Source organism: Prionailurus bengalensis, chromosome B4, assembly GCF_016509475.1.
Source record: "Prionailurus bengalensis isolate Pbe53 chromosome B4, Fcat_Pben_1.1_paternal_pri, whole genome shotgun sequence".
Classification (NCBI taxonomy): domain Eukaryota; kingdom Metazoa; phylum Chordata; class Mammalia; order Carnivora; family Felidae; genus Prionailurus; species Prionailurus bengalensis.
Genome location: NC_057358.1, coordinates 81494022 through 81517914, shown reverse-complemented (window position 1 = coordinate 81517914; position 23893 = coordinate 81494022). Strand labels below are relative to the sequence as shown.

At 34.1% G+C, this 23893-nt stretch overlaps 1 protein-coding gene across 1 annotated transcript; it reads left to right on the top strand.

Annotated features, from left to right (window-relative positions):
* The first annotated feature begins 13617 nt into the window (after positions 1 to 13617).
* LOC122473060 (olfactory receptor 6C6-like) lies at positions 13618 to 14562 on the top strand. Its single transcript, XM_043563168.1, is given in 3 exon segments — positions 13618 to 13949; positions 13951 to 14203; positions 14205 to 14562. Coding segments are annotated over 3 exon segments (927 nt in total). The 3' UTR covers positions 14547 to 14562.
* Positions 14563 to 23893: the final 9331 nt, after the last annotated feature.

Below are 23893 nucleotides of genomic sequence, written 5' to 3'. Positions count from 1 at the left end.
CATCTGCATGAAAATAGAAAAATCTATGACAGTTCTAAAGTCAATGGATTTTATCTGACTTGTACTTGCAGAATTGCTTTTTATATATGATCTAGATATTTATTGCTAATTATAAATGACTTACCATATCTTGGATACATTGATATACTTTTCTCCCTGTGGGAATATGGTAAAAACAGGAGTAAAAAATAAATGATGAGTATTTTCTCTCTTACAATATTATAAAAAAATTCAATATTTTAAGAGGAAATTTAATTCCAAAGGTTTTCTGGAGAAGAATTCTAAAACAGATATGTATTCTGGAAATTATCTGCATCTTTTAATATCTTTCACTTTCACTCACGCTCATTAAAATGACCCAGACATTACAAATAATTCAGTTAAAATCCTCTTTCAGGCCAGATAAGATTCATTTTCTGTCTTCTTTTCTTATATATTAAAATGAAGGAGAATATCTCCATAAAAATTCTAAGTGAAAATGCAATGCTCTAAATAGAAAGATGTTTTAGGAAGTTTCCCATATGAAAGGAACCCGAATTTTGTAACAAAGAATTCTTGCTTCAAATTGTGTGCTAACAATTAGAGCCACAGTTTTATCATTTTGCTCATAAGAGACACACAGGGATTAATTAAAATTACAAAAAAAAATAATGCCCCCTAAGACTAGTGTCAGGGGGCATGTATGTAAAATATAAAATAAAAACAATAACAACCAAAAGAAAGAAGGAAGGAAATAAAAACTTTGAATTGCTTTAACCATAGAACTGAATTTCTTTGGGACACCTGGATGACTCAGTTGGTTAAGCATCCCACTCTTGATTTCAGCTCAGGTCATGATCTCACAGTTCATGACAGTGTGGAGCCTCCTTGGGATCCTCTCTGTCCCTCTCTCTCTGCTGCTCCCCCACTTCTCTCTCTCTCTCTCTCTCTCTCTCTCTCTCTCTCTCTCTCTCTGTCAAAAATAAATAAATTTAAAAAACTTAATTTCTTTGACTATAAAACAGAACAGATATTCCCCCCAAAAGGTAGCTAGAACTAATTTAAACTCTAAAGTTGATGCCAACAAGAATTTCACATATTCCACTTCCCTGGGACAATATGACCAATTCTACATGTAAGAGGGTTTACCCCAAAAAGAAACCTCTCTCTTGCTTCCTAGTCAATGTTAGGATTTCATTAATTTATGACACATGCCCCAAATTGAAGGTGTACGGCAGTACCTACATGTTTCCTTATTTTTAAATTTTGAAACAATATAAATGTAAATAAAAAGAACAAATACACGATGAAGATCTTTTATTCCTGCACCATTTGATCCTCCCTCCATCTGCTCTCAGTAGAGTAGTATGTGTTTATGACAAAAAAGAATATATTCTACTAGATAAGTACAATATAACCATTGCTATCAGTACATTAACATTGCTACATTATTAACATGTTCTTCTCCAATCCTATTTAAGTTTCACCAATTGTCTAAAAATTTTCTTTATACAAAAAAAAATCCAATTTAGAATTACATGTTACTTTAATTACCATGTTTTAGTCTCCTTTAATTTGGAATAGTTCCCTAGTCTTTCTTTCACTTTCTTTTTTTTTTTTAAGTTTTTTTTAATGTTTGTTTATTTATTTATTTATTTATTTATTTATTTATTTTTATTTTTTTTTAAATTTGTTTTTCAACGTTTATTTATTTTTGGGACAGAGAGAGACAGAGCACGAACGGGGGAGGGGCAGAGAGAGAGGGAGACACAGAATCGGAAACAGGCTCCAGGCTCTGAGCCATCAGCCCAGAGCCTGACGCGGGGCTCGAACTCACGGACCGCGAGATCGTGACCTGGCTGAAGTCGGACGCTTAACCGACTGCGCCACCCAGGCGCCCCAATGTTTATTTATTTTTGAGAGAGATGGAGTGACAGAGTGCAAGCAAGGAAGGGGAAGAAAGAGAGGAGACGCAGAATCCGAAGCACGCTCCAGGCTCTGAGCTGTCAGTACAGAGCTGGTCGCGGGGCTCAAACCCACAGACTGAGAGATCATGACCTGAGCCAAAGTCAGTTGCTTAACCAACTGAGCCACCCAGGCATCCCTGTCTTTCCTTCACTTTCAAGAATGTTGGTTGCAAATTCTTTTTTTCCTTTTTCTTTGTTTTTTTCTTTAAATTGACTATAAGCACACGTAAAAATTTTTAATCCAGTGTAGTTAACATACAATGTTGTATTTGTTTCAGGTGTACAAAATACTGATTCAACAATTGTATGTATTACTCAGTGCTCACCATGATAAATGTACTCTTGATCCCTTCATCTATTTCATTCATCCCCTCACCCACCTCCCCTCTGGTAACCATCACTTTGTTATCTATAGTTAAGAGTCTGTTTTTGGTTTGTCTTTTTTTTTCTTTCTTTCTTCATTGGTTTTATTGCTTAAATTCCACATGAGTGAGATCAAATGGTATTTGTCTTTCTCTGACTGACTTATTTTGCTTAGCATTATACTCTCTAGACTCATCCATGTTGATGAAAATGGCAAGACATGGGGCGCCTGGGTGGCACAGTCGGTTAAGCGTCTGACTTCAGCCAGGTCACGATCTCGCGGTTCGTGAGTTCGAGCCCCGCGTCAGGCTCTGGGCTGATGGCTCGGAGCCTGGAGCTTGTTTCCGATTCTGTGTCTCCCTCTCTCTCTGCCCCTCCCCCGTTCATGCTCTGTCTCTATCTGTCCCAAAAATAAATAAACGTTGAAAAAAAAAATTAAAAAAAAAAAAAAAGAAAATGGCAAGACTTTATTCTCTTTTATGGCTAACTAATATTTCATTACATATATATTTATATATATACACACATACACCTTCTTTATTCATCTATCCATGGACACTTGGGCTGCTCCTACGTTTTGGCTATTGTAAATAATGCTTCAGAAACATAGGGGTGCATGTATCTTTTCAAATTGGTATTTTCATATTCTTTGGGTCAATGTCCAGTAGTGGAACTAATGGATCTTATGGTAGTTATATATATATATATATTTAGAGATGGGGGGCGGGCAAAAGGAAAGAGAGAGAGAGAGAGAGAGAGAGAGAATATCAAGCAGGCTTTGTATCTGTACAGAGTGTGTGGGGCTCAATCCTACAACCCTGGGATCATGACCTAAGCCGAAATCAAGAGTCAACTGACTGAGCCACTCAAGCACCCCACAACTTTTAATTTTTTAAGAAACCGCCATATATACTGTCTTCAACAGTGGCTGCACCAGTTTGCATTTCCACCAATAGCGCATGAAGGTCCCTTTTTCTCCACATCAGCAGCAGTACTTATTGTTTCTTTAGTTTTTGTTTTTAGCCATCCTAACATGATTTTTCCTTTTGTTTTCTTATGTCATGAGACATATCTAGAAAAATGTTGCTACAACCAATGCCAGAGAAGTTATTACCTGTTCTCTCTTTTAGGAACTTTATGGTTTTATGTCTTACATTTAGGTCTTTAATCTATTTTGAGTTTACCTTTGTGTTTGGTGTAAGAAAGTGGTTTGCATGTAGCTTTCCAGTTTTCCCAGCACCATTGGTGAAGTTTTTCCCATTTTTTCCCAGTGCATATTTTTGCTTCTTTTTGTCAAAGAGTTATTGAATCATGTGTTTATTTCTGGACTCTTTATTCTGTTCCATTGATCTAGGTGTCTACTTTTCTTCCAGTACCCTATGGTTTTGATTAGTAGCTAGCTTTTTAATGTAACTTGAAGTCTGGAATTGTAATATCTCTGATTTTGTTCTTTTTCAAGATTCTTTGGCTATTTGGGTTTTTTTATTTTTGTGGTTCCTTACAAATTTTAGGATTGCTGGTTTTAGTTTTGTGAAAAATGCTGTTGGTATTTTGATAGGTATTGCATTAAATGTGTAGATTGCTTTGGGTACTATGGACATCTTAACAATATTTGTTCTTTCAGGCAATGAGCATGGTATATCTTTGAATTTGTGTCATCTTCAATTTCTTTCACCATTGTTTTATAGTTTTCAGAGTACAGGTCTTTTACCTCTTTGGTTAAGTTTTTTCCTAGGTATTTTATTTATTTATTTATTTATTTTTGGTGTAATTGTAAATGGGTTTCTTTTCTTTTCTTTTAATGCTTTTTTTACATTTATTTTTGAGTAACAGAGTGAGACAAAGTGTGAGTGGGGGAGGGGCAGAGAGAGAAGGAGACACAGAATCTGAAGCAAGCTCCAGGCTCTGAGCAAGCTGTCAGCACAGAGCCTGATGCAGGGCTCAAACCCATGAACTGTGAGATCATGACCGGAGCTGAAGTCCATTGCTCAACTGACTGAGCCACCCAGGTGCCCCTAAATGGGTTTGTTTTCTTAATTTCTCTTTCTACTGCTTCATTATTGGTGTATAGAAATGCAACAGATTTCTGTGCATTGATTTTATATCCTGTTTTCTTACTGAATTCATTTATCAGTTCTAGTAGTTTTTTGGTGGAGTCTTCAGGGTTTTCTCTATATAGTATGCCATCATCTGCAAGTAGTGAGTTTTGCTTCTTCTTTACCAATTTAGATTCTTTTTATTCCTTTTTCTTGTCTGATAGCTATGGCTAGGACTGCTAGTACTATGTTGAATAAAAGTGGTGAGAATGGACATCCTTGTCTTATTCCTGACCTTAGGGGAAAAGCTCTCAGTTTATCTCCATTGACTATGATGTTAGCTGTGAGTTTTTAATATATGACCTTTATTTTATCGAGGTATGTTCCTTTCACACCTACCTTGTTGAAGGTTTTTATCATGAATGAATATTATACTTTGTCAAATAGATGCTTTTTCTACATTTATTAAAATGATTATATGATTTTTATCCTTTCTTTTGTTAATGTGATATAACATATTGATTGCTTTGCACTACCCTTGTATCTCAGGGGAAAAAATCCCATTTGATCATGGTGAATAATTATTTAAATGTATTTTTGGGTTTGGTTTGCTAATATTTTGTTAAGGATTTTTGCATCTATGTTCATCAGAGATATTGGCCTAGTTTTCTTTTTTTAATGTCTTTATCTGGTATTGGTATCAGAGTAATGCTGACCTCATAGAACGAATATGGAAGCTGTTTTTCCTCTTCTGTTTCTTGGAAAATTTTGAGAATACATATTAACTCTTCTTTAAATGTTTGGTAGAATTCACCTGTGCAGCCATCTGGTCCTTGACTTTTGTTTGTTTTTGTTTTTGTTTTTGTTTTTTTGATTATCAATTCAATTTCATTGCTGGTAATTTATCAGTTCAAATTTTCCTCTGGTTTCAGTTTTGGTGGCTTATATGTTTCTAAGAATTTATACATTTATTCTAGGTTGTCCAATATTTTGACATAATTTTTCATAATATTCTTTTATAATTCTTTGTATTTCTGTAGTGTCAGTTGCTCTTTCTCCTCTTGCTTTTGTGATTTTGTTTATTTGAGTCCTCTTTTTTTGAGTCTAACTGAAGGTTTATCCATTTTATTGATCTTTTCAAAGACCCAGTCTCTATTTTTTTAGTTTCTATTTTGTTTATTTCTGCTCTAATCTGTATTATTTTCTTTCTTCCACTGGGTTTATGTCTTATTTATTCCTATTTTGATATAATATTTGTTGTTTGAGATTTTTTCTTGCTTCTTGAGATAGACCTGTATTGCTATAAACTTCCCTTTTGGAACCACTTTTGCTGCATCTCAAAGGTTTGAACCACTGTGTTTTCATTTTCATTTGTTTCCATATATTTTTTGATTTCCTGTGTGGCATCTTGGTTGACTCATTTATAGTTTAGTATCATGCTATTTAACCTTCATGCATTTATGTTCTTTCCAGGTTTTTTCTTGTGGTTGATTTCTACTTTCACAGCATTGTGGTCAGAAAAGATGCATGGCATGACTTCGATCTTTTTGAATTTGTTGAGACTTGTTTTGTGGCCCAACATATGATCTATTCTAGAGAATGTTCAGTGTGCACTTGAAAAGAATGTGTATTCTGCTATTGTAGGACAGATATATCTGTATGTTCTGATATATCTGTAAAATCCATCTCATCCAATGTGTCATCAAAGCCAGTTTCCTTATTGATTCTCTATTTGGATGATCTAGCCATTGAGGTAAATAGGGTGTTAAAGTCCTTTACTATTATTGTATTATTGTATTGTATCAATTAGTTCTTTTATGTTTGTTATTAGCTGCTTTATGTATTTGGGTGCTTTCATGTTTGGTGCTTAAATAATTACATTGTTATATCTTCTTGCTGGATTGTTCTCCTTATGATTACATAGTATCCTTTGTCTCATTACAGTCTTTGTTTTGAAGTCTGTTTTGTCTGATATAAGTATTGCTACTGCAGTTTTTTCACAGCCATTTGCATGATCAAAGTTTCTCCATCCCCTTACTTTCAATCTGCAGGTGTCTTCAGGCCTGAAATGAGTCTCTTGTGGGCAGCATATAGATGGGCCTTGTTTTTAACGTTTCCATCACCCTGTGTTTTTTATTAGAGTATTTAGTCCATTTACATTCAAAGTAATTATTAATAGGTGTGCATTTATTGCCATTTTGATACCTGTTTGTTTGTTTTTTTTTTTTTGTAGCTCTTCTCTGTTTCTTTATTCTCTTACTCTCTTCTCTCAGTTTTCTGGCTTTCTTTAGTGATGTACTTGTATTCCTTTCTCTTTATTTTTTGTATATCTATTACTGCTTTTGATTTGTAGTTACCATTAGGTTTGTATATAACATCTCCTGCATATAGCAGTGTATATTAAGTTGATGGTCGCTTAAGTTTGAACCCATTCTTTACTCCTCAACCCCCCATGTTTTAGGTATATGGTGTCATACTTTATACCCTTTTACTTGTGAATCTCTTGACTGTTTTTAGGGCTGGTTTTGTTGTCATGAACTCCTTTAACTTTTGTTTGTTACTGGGGGAACTCTATCTCTCCTCTGTTCTGAATGATAGCCTTGATGGATACAGTATTCTTGGCTGCAAGGTTTTTTTCCTTTTAGTACTTTGAATATATCATGCCATTCACTTCTGGCCTGCAAATTTTCTGCTGAAACATCAGCTGATAGACTTATAAGTGTTACCTTCTATGTAACTATCTTCTTTTCTGCTTGTAAAATTCTCTTTATCACTACATTTTGCCATTTTAATTAGTATGTGTCTTGGTGTGAACTTCCTTTGGTTGACTTTGTTGGGGAATCTCTGCTTCCTGGAACTGGATTTTTGTTTCCTCCCCCAGATTCAGGAAGTTTTCAACTATTATTTCTTGAAATAAATTTTCTGCCTCCTTTTCTCTCTCTTTTCCTTCTGAGATCCCAATAATGTGAATGTTATTAAACTTGATGTAGTCACTGAATTCCCTAAATCTGTTGTCATGTTGCATAATTTCTTTTCTCTCATCTTCTCAGCTTGATTACTTCCCATTATTCTGTCCTTAAGGTTGCTGATTTGTTGTTCTACTTTCTCTAGTCTGCTATTTGTTCCATTTAGGGTTTTTAAAGTGTCATTTATTGTGTTCTTCATCTCTGATGGTTTCCTTTTTTTTTTTTTTTAATTTTTTTTTTCCAACGTTTTTTACTTATTTTTTGGGACAGAGAGAGACAGAGCATGAACGGGGGAGGGGCAGAGAGAGAGGGAGACACAGAATCAGAAACAGGCTCCAGGCTCCAAGCCATCAGCCCAGAGCCTGACGCGGGGCTCGAACTCACGGACCGCGAGATCGTGACCTGGCTGAAGTCTGACGCTTAACCGACTGCGCCACCCAGGCGCCCCTGATGGTTTCCTTTTTATGTTTTTGTTAAGGGTCTCGCTGAGATCCTCCACCCTTTTCTCAAGACCAGTGAGTATCTTTACGATCATTAACTTCTCTATCAGGCATATTACTTATCTCTATTTCACTTAGGTCTCTTTCTGTGGTTTTGTCCTATTATTACATTTGAGATATATTCCTCTATCTCATTTTTTCTAATTCTCTGTGTCAGGAAAGTCAGCTGCATCTCCTGCTCTTGAAAGTAATGGCTTTTTGAAGAAGAGGTCCTGTAGTGTCCTGCAGTGGCATGCCCTCTGCTCACTAGAACCTGGTGCTTCATGGGTGTCTCCTATGTGTATTGTGTTGCATGTGCCCTGCTGTTGAGTCTTGGCCACTTTTTCCTACATTCCAATATTTTGCAGTGGCTCTCTTTGCTTGTTGTGGGTAGCCTTGTGTCTCTGGGGTGTTAGTGGATCAATCTGTGTCTGCTTTGGGCTGCATTTGGTCAGACCAGGTATTTGCCAGAGATGCAGCGGCACCCAAGTACAGGGTGATTTTCCTGTGTGGTCTCCTGAGAAGCTATCCTTGGTGGGTGGAGCCTGCAATCAGACCAGATGTCCTCCCCCAGCCCACTGCTGGGACCACAGGGGACTGCTGTGTGGTAAACTTCCTCTAGCCCCAGGGCACTTTGAAGTGGTCCTGGCCCTGTTGCGGCTGTTTGCACACTGTCAGGCTTGTGCCTGGTTTGTGCCTCCAAGAACATCTTGGAGGGAGTGGGGCACACAGTGCCTGCAAAGTTTGTGTGCCAGTGACAAGAGACATGTCACTGCCACTATGACCAGGCTGGTGGGGTGGGTTGTGTAGTTTTAATGAGGTGTGTGCAGGTCTTCCACGGGAGGGGCTCAGCAGCACCACTCTGCAAAGCGCACAAGACCAGAGATGCAGTGTTGGCAGAGTCTGCACTGGTCTACAACCATCAAAAAATAAATGAAAACAGAAACAATAACAAAAAATAGCAGCCTTGGGGAAGGAGAAGAATCTGAATTCCAGAGTTATCACATTATTGGATTCAAGTATCTAGTGTTCAACAACAACAAATTACAAGTCATAAAAAGAAACAAGAAAATATGGCGCATTCAAAAGAAATCAACAGAATTTTTCCCTGAAAAAGACTTAATGGTGGATCCACTAGACAGAGTTTAGAACAACTGTCTAAAGGTGTTAAAAGAATTAAAGGAAGATGCGAAGTCAAGAAAGTAAAGTATGAACAAGATGGAAATATCAAAAATGAGATAGAAAACCTAAAAGAAAGCAAAAAGAAATGATGGAGATGAAAATTACAATAACTAAATTGCTATAAAATGATTAGTCTTTGCAAAAATACCAAAAATCTTAAGCTCTGTTCTTTTTTACTCCCTCATAAATATAGAATGCTGACTGCATCCAAGTTCAAAATACTTAATATTCTCAAAAATATTGAAATATTTACAAAGTTGACTATGAGTTTAGCATAAAGAAAGTTTCAGAAATTTTCACAGGATAAATTCTTGAAAGTATGCTTTCTAATTATCATGGAAATTAGCAAGAAATTAGTATCAGACAAATAGAAAGTGACCAAATACTTGGAAATTAAGCAATATACTTTTATATAGCCAATTGGTCAAAACAGGAATCAGAAAGGAATTAGAGAAAATTTTAAACTATATGATAATAAAATGTAGCATATCAAAATTTATATAATAAAATATATGCTTTAGAAAAGACAAAAGCTAAAAATTATTTAAGTCAGTGCTGTCCAAGATGGTAGTCACTAATCACCTATAGCTATCAAGCACTTGAAATGTGGCTAGTGTAGCTGAGGAACTGAATATTTAATTTTTAATTTAATATTTATTAATTTAAATTTCAATATGTATATCCCCATGTAGCTAGTGGCTATTCTATTGGATAGTACAGACCTAAGTAATCTTATTAGTAATGTAACAACAACAACACAAAAGGTAAGCTACATTTAAATATATTTTATAGATTATTGAAATAGAATTTAACTACAAGAAGGGTCACTTTTTGGGGGTGTATATAGTTTGATAAATTTGACAAACACATATAGCAATGCAGCTACCACTACAATTAAGATATAAAATATTTCCAGTATCCTAAACTGTTTTCTCTTGACATTTTGTAGTCAGTCACTTCTCACCATTAGCACTTAAAACCACTGATCAGATTTCTGTCTCTGTAATTCAGATATTTCCAGAATTATAGAACTAGAATCATAGAGTATCTAAATATTATATCTGGCTTCTTTCACTTAGCATAATATTTCTAAGATTCAATCGTGTTTTGTTTTGTTTTGTTTTGTTTTTTACATACGACTAGTTTATTCCATTGTATGTATATACCACAATTTGTTAAAACATTTACTAGTTTGATAGACATTGGAATCTCCAGGTTTGAGCATTAACATACAATATATTTAATAGATAAAATTCAGTTCACTTGAAAGATCAAAATAATTTCACCAAAAATCCCACTGAATTCTCAATTTATTAATCTGAGAATATATTTTGCTTAATTATTATTCATAAACAAATAGGACACTAGGTTCCAGAGTATAAAATGGTTTACAATAAAGTCTAAAATTGCTTCTGTTGCTAATTTGAAACAAGACAATGTCTTGGGCTTGTATAAAACAGCTTGGGATTTTTCAGGGTTGCCCTACGACAGTGAACTGCTAATGATCCTGTTAAATTTTTCACTTATTTTTCTAAATCACTTATGATACTCCTCTGGGATACTTTCACTTCAGCTTTTATCTGAAGTAGAATACAATGGTGTCTTTTATTGACAATAGTTAGTATTTTTGGAACCTGGATCCCCAAAGAAGAGGTTTCCCCCCAACTTTGTTTTGTTTCAATATAACACTTGAGTCTGTAGTAAGTAGAAAATGATAAAACTGCAGCATTTCATAAGTGTACAGATAGCAATATGGAGTCTTTCTTGGAACAGTTGCTTATCTTTCATTAAATTATGCCATGAGTTGTTTCGGTTGCCATATTTTATTTTATTTTAAAATATAAGTACCTATTTTGAGGTTTTGAATGACAGCGGTCATAACAACAAAATTTCACAAAATGCAACTTGTCTGGAATAGAAGATGGATGTCCATTAAAACTGTTAATACCTGAGTTCTGACCTTCAAAGTAAGTATGAATTTGAGGGAATGTGGGAATTCTTTACAGAAGTATCATATGTACATGGTTGCTCCCACAAAAATCAATGATAGTAAATAGATAATAGTATTTGTCCAGATTAGATAATAAATTATGATCATAAAAGAGTAAAGTCATAGGGCACCTGGGTGGCTTAGTCAGTTAAGTGTCCAACTTCGGCTCAGGTCATGATCTCATGGTTTGTGGGTTTGAGCCCCACGTAGGGCTCTGTGCTGACAGCTCACAGCCTAGAGTCTGCTTTAGATTCTGTGTTTCCCTCTCTGCCCCTCCTCTGCTTGTGCTCTCTCTCTCTGAAAAATACACATTAAAAAATAAAAAATAAAAAAGAGTAAAATCATAATTATGTTAAAATACATTTCTGCCATGCATACATAAAGGAACAATAGACACAATAAATCCAAGGAGGTAAGACAACTACAATTTTAACTTAACTTCAAAATCAGAAATTAAGTCAAATACACAAGTCCAATTCAAGAAGTTGAGTTTGACTACTATTATGACTACTACAGTTACAAATTTTTTTAATAGTAGTGTCATTTTATGGTTGTGTATTAACAAATGTTGTAATCTATTTTATTTATATATAGTTGCAACTAACCTTCATTTTCTCTGCTTCTCTTTATTAATTATTGCCCTGGGTAAAGTGATGTGGAAAAAATACTGAGCAATTCTTCTTTAAAATTTGAAATAATATAGTTCTAGAACATTCTGTTAGACCCATACAGTAATAGAAATTGTATGAATAACTCTGTGAGCATACCGTTTCAAGTCAGAAATAGAGCAAAGATGGGAGTTATAACAAGGAGATAAATATATTTTTTTACAATAAAAGTTTGTGATCACTTAGTAGCTAAAGACTGCAAGTCTTTAATTACTGTTAAAAATATTGAAGCTATTCCCTAATATCTGCTTTAGAAAATCACATTAATCATGGAACATCTTAGTTTTATTTTTTCCCCAAACAAGAAAAATTAATTAATAAACAAATAGCAGTATTAATAAGACAAATAAAAGAGAATAAAAATAAAATGCTTTAGTAAAAAATGCTTTAGTAAACCATTTCTTTTAAAGGTCTGCAAGTAATACATATAATGAAATATACTGGCATGTTTAATATAAAAGGGGATAATATAACATGGAAATAAGTAGAATTGCTATACATAGAAAGGACAGGTAGTAATATCATGTTGGAAAGGGGGATTTTACTCTACTAGTCAAGATTCTTTTGGCTTATTTAAGAATGAAATTGACATGTGACAGATTAACAGGAGAAAATCAAATTAATTACATATTTATGGGTGGCTCCATAAGGATATGAGAATTATCAGCAGTCAGGCAATTGAGGCTTACATGCCATTCTGAGCTAAGAAGAAGGGTATACCAGGGGCTGGGACTTTGAAGAGAAGGAAGACAATTCAAAGGAAAATGAAAAAGGGTAAGTATTTGGTAAACAAATGTTTGCTGGGCCATACAGAAACAATGAGACTAACTTCCTCCCTCTCTACCACATCTAACTCATATTACACTGTAGTTATCTATGGTGATAGTTCCCTTTTTGGAGCAGGTCTTCTGTCTAAATTCTTTTAGGCATTTGAAGAGGAGGTAAAAAGAAAAACATTGTGAGTCTTCCATTTCTTAAAAATAATCTGCTTAAATCAATCATCGAGCCAAAGAGACAATTTTGAGGTGGCACATTTTACTTCCCTATAATATTTTCTGGATTATTCAACAATTTTACAAAGAATATTGAGAAAGTAAAACAAAGAAACAGCAACCCAGATTATGTAGACACGTGTAGGAATACACTTCAAAAAAATTGAAAAAAAGACAATATTTTTTATTAAAATGTTGTCTGTCTTTGTCATGTGCTGCATTGTTTTCTTTATTATATATACTGAAAAAACAACTGTACATTTTAATGTAGCAGAGCCAGTCAAGAAAATTTATAATAATTATTATATACTTTCAGTGCACAAAAATTTCACTTTAATTAATGTAAATCAGTGCTACCTGGTCATTGGCTACCACAGGAATTGTAATATAATTCTAAATCCTTGTTTTGAAAATCACCATGATACACATTCTAACACACAAAACAGCCTAGTGCATTTGTACAGGTGGAATAAAAATGATAGAAAAATACATTTAAAATAATTCATATTCTTTTATTTAAATTATGCATGCAGAGTTGAGTCCACTCAGGGGGAATGGGTAAAAATGTGTATTAACCAAAGAAAATATCCAAGTTCCAGAGAAAAATTGTGAGAAATATAATAAGGAGAACTAATGGATGGGAAAGAATTTAGAATTGACTGTAGCATGTAATTATGTGGCATCTCCAATTTCAGACTGGAGAAATCGTTTGCAAATTGGTAAAGAATATATACTTTTTTCTGCTTTGGGTAAACATAAATATTTAGTTAATTTATATATATTTAGTTAAACTATAGATTTAGTATATATATTTAGTTTATGTTAACTTATATATATTTAAGTTAATTTATATACACTTAGGCTAATTTATATATATTTATGTTTTATGTATTTATATATAGATTTATATATATATATAGATTTATATATATATAGATTTATATATAGGTTGATTTGTCTTCTTATGAACATTTGATAAATCTCATAAAAGAGAAATGAAAAACCAATCGATGGAAATAGATTTCATTCTCCAAGGATTGACAGATGACCCACAATTGCAAATTGTGGTTTTCATGTTTCTATTTCTTAATTACATATTGAGCTTGTTGGGGAACTTAATCATTATCCTCCTTACTCTGCTAGATCCTCGCCTCAAGCCACCAATGTATTTTTTTCTCCATAATTTCTCATTTTTGGAAATCACATTCACAACAGTATGTATTCCCAGATACTTGATAACCATTGTGGCTAGAGAAAAAACCATCTCATATAACAATTGTGCAGCTCAATTATTTTTTATTCTTTTACTGGGAGTTATGGAGTTTTACCTTGGCTGCTATGTCCTACGACCGCTATGTTGCCATCTATAAACCCTTGCATTACCCAATCATTATGAACAGCAAAGTGTGCTATCAACTTGTACTTTCCTCTTGGGTAACTGGATTCCTAATCATCTTTCCACCATTGGTCATGGGACTCAAACTGGATTTTTGTGCTTCCAAAATAATTGATCACTTTATGTGTGAAACTCCTCCTATCCTGCAGATATCCTGCACAGATACACATGTCCTAGAATTGGTGTCTTTTTTTCTTTGCTGTCGTGACACTTATGATCACATTGGTGTTGGTGATTCTGTCTTACACTTGCATTATTAAGACCATTATTAAATTCCCTTCAGCACAGCAAAGGACCAAAGCTTTTTCCACCTATACTTCCCATATGATTGTTGTCTCCATGACTTATGGGAGTTGCATCTTTATGTATATTAAACCATCTGCCAAAGAAAGAGTGACTTTATCCAAAGGTGTAGCTTTGCTGTATACCTCAGTTGCCCCTTTACTAAATCCCTTCATTTATACCCTAAGGAACCAGCAGGTAAAAGAAGTCTTCTGGGATATGTTACAAAAGATGTGCTTTTCATAAAAACAATTGTAATAAATGCTACAAATCATAATCTTATAAAAACAAAAAAAAATGTTTCACTTCTTGTGACATGTTTTTCTACCTCATTACTTATATAGGACATTCTCTTTGTTTCGCCTTTAATTTTTTTTTAAGTTTACTTATTTTTTGAGAGAGAGAGAGCAAGAAGGGGAAGGGCAGAGAGGGAGAGAGAAAAATCCCAAGAAGGCTCTGCACTGTTAGTGCAGAGCCCTCACAGGGCTTGAACTCACAAATCATGAGATTAATGACCTGAGCAGAAATCAAGAATTTGACACATAACCAACTGAGACACCCAGGCACCACTCATATAGGACAGTCTCTTGAAGAATCTTGCAGCTCAGTGCCACCAATACATTTTATTCTTCCTAATGGAAGCACCCTGCTACAATAACTTATTCCCTCAAGTCTGTAATACAAGCTTTAAGTAACATTTATTTGTTATATATTAGCCTCTAGAAACCATACTTTAAATAAAGTATGTCTTTTATAAGTATAACTTGTTATATGTCATTTGGTAGTTAAATACATATTGTGTATCTCCCTTATTTCAGGCATTGCAAGGGGCTCAGTCCTTACCTTTAAGAAGCTTGCATTGCTTAACGGAGACAAACACAAAACTCCAATATTGCTATAGAGTGTATAATTAGTGTTGTAATAAAGGAATATTAAAATACTTTATGACATATCGTATGGCTTCTAAGTAATTTTGGAGATCTGGGAGGCCTTTTAGGAGAAAGTAATAATTATGTTGAGACTAAAAATACACATAGAGAAAGATGAATGAGGTACAAATATATGCAGATAACAAATATATGCAGATAATATGGAGGTATTAGATAACTACATGCATTTGGAAAATTGGTATATCAAATATTTCAAACAGGATTTGTGAGATATTCAGCCTGGGTTCAGTAAATGTTTCCTTACATACACAATGTAGAATACTGCAAAGAATACATAAAAATTTTGTGCCTAATAATTTCCATGTATAAAATAGGAGAAATTTAATCCACAGCTCATAGTTCATTAAATATATGCTATTAGAACTATTTAGCACTCAGTAAAAGATATTGCTTATTTTGAACAATTCAAGAATGTGGTCCAACAAGTGCTTAATATACTGTTATAAAGATAGAGGTAACAAGTCTAGAGAAGTTAGAGGGACCTGTATGCTAAAATTATATTTTGGACTTAAACCTGGTATATCAGTAATTTTGAAAGGTTTTGTGTAAGAATCACTTTGGTAGTCTTATAAATATAATTTAAGGTTATCATTCCTGTCCCTACCATCCCTATGTCTGGAATACAACCAATATATGCTATGTTATCCATCTGTTTTCTAAAATTGTTATGAAATAAATTCAGTGTGTTTGATAATAACAGAGTGTTGTTACCTGATATAAGGTTTATTTGCCAAAATATTTCTGTCAATTCCAGTTTCTTTTCTACCTGGCAAAACTGTTAGTGGATTCTGACCTGAGGAAATAATGCACAGATTCTTTCCCTTTGGCAACAATAGTGTATCTGTTAATATTAAAAAATTCAGCAAACTTCCATCCAGGAAGGATACATTTCCTTTGTGTAGGTGTTCCGTCCCTTACTGTTGATTTAGGGAGGTGATAGAACCATATCTTTCATCTATCTCATTCCTTTTGTTTCATGGTAATTAGGTTAATACTTCCATCTGTTTATAAACCCTGTGTAAATGCATCTGACCCTAATTGTTGGTGGCTGTTTTTAGAATCTGATATACAAGAAAACTTTGGTTTTGGTCCTTTACTAGCAATTCACAGGCAACAAGAAATTCTCATTTGACTTACACATTTGCAAACTATTTTTTTATTTACTACTAAAAGTATGATTACTATTACTTTCATGTAATGATTCTAAGAATCTCCTAAGACTATTAAAAATATTTTTCCAATGATCTACTCTTATCATTCTATTTTCCATTTCTTCAGAAAGCTTTATAATTAGGAATTTCAACCCCTCAGAAAACAAGGTTATTGTTTAGATCATTAAAAGAGTAACCTTATCTGAATCCTTTCATTCACTAATAAGGGTCACATTATTGAAATAGTTTAACTACAGAAATCTTTAAGGAAGTCTTCCCAGAGTACATGAAGTACTAGTCCAAAGGCAAACATTTACCTAAGGAAACAGGAGAAAAAGTTGTATTGAACCCAAGCGAGTATAAAATAGCTGTTCTGCACAACTGTTGTAAGAAATGATCATACCGATGCAGACAGACTCCAGAGGAGGGTCCTACAGGACCAGCCAAGAGGGTCCTTGGCTTCACTCAGGGTAGAAATCAAATGCAAGCCAGGGAAAGTAGCAACAGAGTTTATTGGATAGCGTGAATGACACACTAAGAATAGCAGATGGAGTATCTGGGAGACTTGGAAAGGAAAGGAGAATGAGTCAATTTGTTATTTTTTTGGGGGGGGGGTAGGGGTTTATATTAGAAGAAGGTCTAGAGTATGTGTTCATTCAGGAATCCAGAGAAAAGCAAATGCCAGGTGAACAATAAATGTTATTCCATAAATTACCAAAGTTAGGGGTATTGATGCCAGTGTCAACTGAGATTTGTTTGAAGCTAATGTCCTGGAACATGTTTGAATTTGGCTCTTGTTAGGTGTTAACAGGTGTTTGGGCCTAGGACAAAACTCAGATAATGATTAACTTTCTTGCTCCCTTCTTGAAATGGGAACATAGCTTCGTTGGCTTATTCAGAAGCAAAATATGAAACATGAGTAAATGGGGCCTAGCAGAAAACCAGGAGAGATGGAGCCTTTCTAACATGGATACCCTTCAGCTTCCCTACTTCATTATCAGTTGCTGCCATACTGACAAGAAATTTGGGGATGCAGGTAGTTGTGCATGAGATTTCTAAAAATGAGAAGTTTTGGAGGAAGAAATACATGGGTGTCTTTGGATGAAAGTCCAGTAGGGTGAGGGTGATTATTAGATTCCCTGACACTCAAATGTAGATTTAAAACAGAAAAGAAACATGACCACCTGTAATTGTGGATCATTGGTCAGTCCAAGAAGAATAAAGGCTGTCACTATTGTGTGGTTTCTCACAGCTGACTTTTATGAAGAAGAAGGAGCAGGAGGAGAGGAGGAGGGAAAAAGGAGAATTAAAGAGGAAAGACTATAGAGATACCTACTATATTAATATCCTCATAAACACGTTGCTACTGACATCCAACTTCCTTCAGTATCATAAGTCAGCAGTTAACAGCCTCTAAAATTTCATTCATATAATTTCTACTCAAAATTTCACTAATTCTATGAAAGTCTCTGAATTTTTTTTTCTTTTAATCTAGGCTTTCCTAAAGGATAACCCATAGCATTAATAGAGTCACATAAAAATAAACACAAAGAGATATACACAAAAAAAACCTATATTTCTGTTTATTACTCTTTGTAATAGACTTTGCTATTCTAGAAGTCAGATTTCAGTGGACTCTACCTATGGAAATAACACAAACTTGACCTAAACATCTCTAGCCCACACACTGTGCCAAACTACACAATTTTACGTTCCCACTAACAATGCAAAAGGGTTCCAATTACTCCACATCCACATTAAAAAAAAAAAAAACTATAGACATTCTAGTGGGTTTGAAGTGGTATCTCATGGTTTTTATTTGCATTTCCATAATGACTAATGATGTTGAGCATCATTGTATGTGTTCATTGGCCATTTCAAAGAATTTGTATTCAAATCCTTGCACATTTCTGATTGGGTTAGTTCTTTATGTTGTTGTTTCTGATTTGAAATAGTTTTTCATATATTCTGGATTCATATATTTTAGAACCTTATACAATTTTCTCCCTTTTTGTAAGTTTTATTTTCACTTTCTTGGTAATATCCTTAGCTGAATAAAAAGTATTTAATTTTGATGAAGCCAAATTTAATCCTTTTGTTGCTTATGCCATATCTAAAAATTCATTTCCAAATCCAAATCCAAGGTCATGGACATATATACACTCTTTTTAAAAGAGTTGGATAGTTTTGCTTTTACATCTAGGTAATAGATATACTTTGAGATAATTTTGTAGTATGTGGGTCAGGGTTTAATTTTATTCTTCTACCTGTGATTATCTAGTTATCCCAGCGCTCTTTGTTGAAAAGGCTATTCTTTCTCCATTGAATGATCTTGGTTAGCCTAGTGAAAAATTAGTGATAGGTGCATAGACTTATTTCTGGACTCATTTTATTCCATGTTTCTATATATCTGTCATGTCAATACACACTTTTTTTGATTACTGTAGCTTTGGGGTATGCTTTGATGTTGGGAAGTGTGAGTGTCCCCACTTTTTTCTTCTTTTTCAGGATGGTTTTAGGTATTCAAGTTTCCTTGTAATTCTGTTTGAATTTGAGAATCAAGTTTTCCATTTTTGAAAAAAAATAATGCTACTGAATTTGATAGAGATTGATTTAAATCTGTAAATTGTTTTGGGTGATACCTTAACAGTATTTTGTCTGATGAACTATGAACATGGAATGCCTGATGCTTTCTGTTTTAGAAGATAATTAATTATTTTTTTTTAAAGTTTATTTATTTTTGAGACAGAGAGAGACAGAGCATGAACGGGGGGGGGGGGGGGGCGTGCAGAGGGAGAGGGAGACACAGAATCGGAAGCAGGCTCCAGGCTCTGAGCCATAAACCCAGAGCCTGACGCTGGGCTCGAACTCACAGACCGCGAGATCGTGACCTGAGCTGAAGTCGGACGCTTAACCGACTGAGCCACCCAGGCGCCCCAGAAGATAATTATTAAGTGAGTTTTTAATAGGTATAAGCCTTTTCAGATTATTCTTGTGTGAATTTTGGCAAATCCTTTCTTTCAAGGAATGGTCACTTTCATTTAGGTTAGCAAATTTATGATCATAGAATTGTTCATAGTGTTTCCTTATTATCCTTTTAATGTCCATGTCATATTATGGAAACTTAGATAACTGGTTATAGATTTTTCTTCTTTCCTCATAGATTCACTTAATGCTATAAATTTCCCTCTAAGCGCTGTTTTCACCGTATCCCACAAACTTTAACAAGGTGTTATTTCACTTTCATTTAGTTAAAAAATTTTAAATTTCTCTTGAGATTTCTTCTTTGATCCATGTATTATTTAGAAGTGTTATTTAATCTTCACATAATTTAGGATTTCTCAGTCATCCTTTTTATAGATTTATAATTTAATGCCATTGTGGTTTGAGAGCAGTTATTGTATCATTTGTAATCTTCAAAATTTTTAAAGTGTAGTTTATGGCCCAGAATGTGATCTGTCTTGGTGAATTTGAGAAGAAAAGGTATTTAGCTGTTGTTGGTTAAAATAGTCTATGGATGTCAATTATATACAGCTGATTGATGGTGTTGTTGAGTTTAACTGTGTCCTTACTGATTTTATGCTTGGTGGATCTGTCCATTTTGGATAGAGTTGCTGAAGTTTCTAACTATGATAGTGGGTTCATCTATTTCTCTTCACAATTCTATTATTTTTTCTTTGTACTGTTTGGTGCTTTATTGTTAGGTATATATATGTTAAAGATTATATTGGTATGTTTTTTAATGTTAAATGAACAATGCATTTAAAAAATAACCCCACTTGGTCATGTTATACTATAATTTTTTGTATGTTATTGGATTGAATATATGTTATTTTAAAATTTCTGTATCTCTAATCATAAGCAATATTTTTTGAATTTATTTTTCTTTTAATTCCTTGCCTTTGTTTTTGTGTAATGGTAGTGATGGCTTAAGAATGAATTGAGTATTGGGGCGCCTGGGTGGCACAGTCGGTTAAGCGTCCAACTTCAGCCAGGTCACGATCTCGCGGTCCGTGGGTTCGAGCCCCGCGTCAGGCTCTGGGCTGATGGCTCAGAGCCTGAAGCCTGTTTCCGATTCTGTGTCTCCCTCTCTCTCTGCCCCTCCCCCATTCATGCTCTGTCTCTCTCTGTCCCAAAAATAAATAAACGTTGAAAAAAAAAATTTAAAGAATGAATTGAGTATTCCCTCCTCTTCAATTTTTTGAAGACTGTGTGTATAGTTGATATTTTTATAAATTTTTGGTAGAATTCAAAAGTGAAGCCATCTAAACCTAGGTTGTTTTTGCATTTGGGAACATTTCTAACTACACGTTGTTTACTTTAATAGTTATATAGTACTCCATTTATAAATTTCTTCTGGGTGCTTTGGAAGTTTATGTTTTACAAGGATTTTATCCATTTCATATAAATGATCTACTTTTGCCATAAACTTGTTCATTATTCTTTCAAAGTCCATAGGATCAGTACTGAAGTCATCTTATGTTAAAATCAGTACTTTGTACCTTCTATTTTTCCCTGATGAATCTAACTAGAGATATATCAATTATATTTATCTTCTAAAGATTTGACTTTTGTCTTCATTGGTTTTTACTATTGCTTTCTGTTTTCTGTCTCAGATAATTCTTTTTTAGTAATTCAGTGGATACAGGATAGTATTCAGCAATTACTGCTGAAATAATTGGATATCCAAATAATATCAAATGAACTTCAATCTGTGTCTCAAGTATACTAAGAGATTAATCCAGGTCCCATGAACTAAGTACAAGTTGACACAAGTTGGTAGCACATTTTGCTGGGCATAATCACCAGGTGATGCAGTGGGCTGCAGACTACAGCAAATTAGTGATAGGACATATGAACATACGATTCTGAAGCTTCCAAAAAGATGAAGAAAAAAATAATCGAGTTGTACCAACACTCTAGGAAATTGTTTAGTCTTCAGTCATGGGAATTATCAGGAATTTAGATATATAAATCAGTGTGAATGAGATTTCCAAAAAGGGAGAAATTTTGGCTGAAGAAATACATTAAAATATTTAAGTAGGGATTATACATTATACATCATGTTCAACATTGTACCTTAGAAATCAAAAGAGAAAAATAACAATTTGCAGTGAAGTTTCATCTGTCAATCCATTCCAAATGAACTCTGTCTCCATTATTGATTGCTCTTTCCCTTTTATGTGTCTTATCAAAACTACACAAATAAAAATAGTTAAACTAAGCTTACTAAACTGTAATGTTATTACAAGGTGAGTTTTTAAAAATGCTGACAACCAAGAAAGTTTTTTCAGAATCTGATCTATGAGCAGGTATTTTTTTTTCCTGCATGAAATGATAAAGTCATATAACAGATCAGCTTAGAGATGACCATACCTGAGAGATATTCTCTCTTTATGAACTTGTATAGTTCCTGTTTGCCAAAATGAAATTTATCTGATTATTTCCAAAGTTAGTAGTTGGTGTGTATAACTCTGAATTTGGATGAGGAATGGTTTGATGAGGTAACATTCTGATATAGGGGGTTTGGATATATTCCTACAGTTGTTGCCATTGGAATAATTTGTGTAAATGAAGAATAATATATAATAGACTGCTTCACAATTATGTGAATGTAAAAGAAATGTCCAGGAAAAACAATCTTTTCATTTATATATGCCTATCTTATTAACATGATTTTGACAATAAATCTCATTTTTTCTTAGAATTTCCCTATAAATATTTCTACATATAACTGGGAGCAACTTTTATTTGTCCTTATATGTTTTTATTTATGCATATGCCTTTTTAATAATAACATATGTTTTAGGGGCACCTGGATGGTCAATCCATTAAGCAGCCAACTTCAGCTCAGGTCATGATCTCATGGTTCATCCAACTTCAGAGTTACAGACACCAACTATCTCCTACACACATTGTACAAAAATTTAAAAAGTTTACATTACAAAACCATTAAAAGTCAAGCCTATGAATGTATTGTTTATTCATGTTAGATATTGTGAATATAAGATAACCTTTAAAAGTAAATAATTTTTAATACTACATTGACTTTATATTCCATTCGTCTTCTTTCACCATTTTCCCTATACCAAAAATTGAAAGGTTAGAAAAAATAAGACATTAATGATAAAAATAGAATAAAAGAGGTCAAAACATAACCAACAGGAAATATATTCTCTTAAATTTTAGACATACTAATTCTTTACATCTTTTTCACTTCTAATTCATTCTGCCAAAAGCATTTAAAAACTCAAACACCTTTCTTAAAGAAGATATATACAGAGATTTGTTCAGAAAAGGGGTAGAGGAAGAGGAGGGCAAACCCCTTCCATCAAAGAACAATCAAAGGAAATTGCACATATCTCCATTTACAACTTTTGCTCAAAATTAAGTTATATGGTCCCAACAAGTTGCAAGGGAAGCTAACTATAGACATAGATAAGTATTCCATTAATACAGAGGAAGTGGAGAATTCTTGGGTGTTATGAAATATCAATTTAAGATCTACTATATCTTAAAGACAGCTATCAGACAGCTATCAGAAAAGAAACTGAAGATGTATAGGATATGTACCAACTAAAATTATCTTTTTTTCCTGTCTTTAAGTCCTTACCTGTATATTTGGTATTTGAGACATGACAGTGTCAGCTATACTCAAAAAAAATTAGTAAATTAAATATGGGAAATTAAAATAATTAAATTGTTAAATTTAATTAAATATGTTTAATATTTATGTAAATATGTTTAATATTTAATTTAATTAAATAAATTATTAACTATGGGAAAATAAAATAAATTAAAAATGGGAAATTAATTAAAATGACTGCGGAAGGGCAAACACAGATTATGGAAATCTGTATTGAATTCACAGGAGACGCGGTTAAAAGTAGGTTTTTTAAAACTATATTTTAAATATAGACTCCTTGGCCTGACCTGGTTCTGTGAATACATGGGTCACATGATGAGGAATCTAGGTCTACAGCAGGGGTCCAGATTAGAAGCAACCAATACCTACAAAGCATCCTATCCACAAAAGGAAGGTGAATGCTAACAGAAACCTCTTGCCACACTCCCAGCCGGCCAGGCGGCCTCTGCCAATCCTATCGCAAAAAGTAGAGCAAGAATCACACTAACAGAGAGAAACAAGGGGTGACAGTGCATCACAGTAAGGAAACAGATATAGAAAATAAGGACAGTCCATTTGTTCCACTGGCCCATCAAGCTTCTGCCTTGCATAGATTAGTCAGCTTCTGGAGTGACTAAAGCTGGGCTGCGGTCTTCCAGAGCCTATGGAGTTGCAGATTGCTTCCTTTGTATGGTCAGCTTGCATGGCGTTGGTGGATTAGGAATGCTCTACCAGTTTCAAGATGTTGGCTGCACTCTGCCGTGGTGAATCCAGGGACCCACCATCTTTACTGGAGTAGGGATGGACTAAATAACAGTGAATGGGTTTCTCCACAGGGGTTTTTTGGAGTTGGACATTCCACTTCTT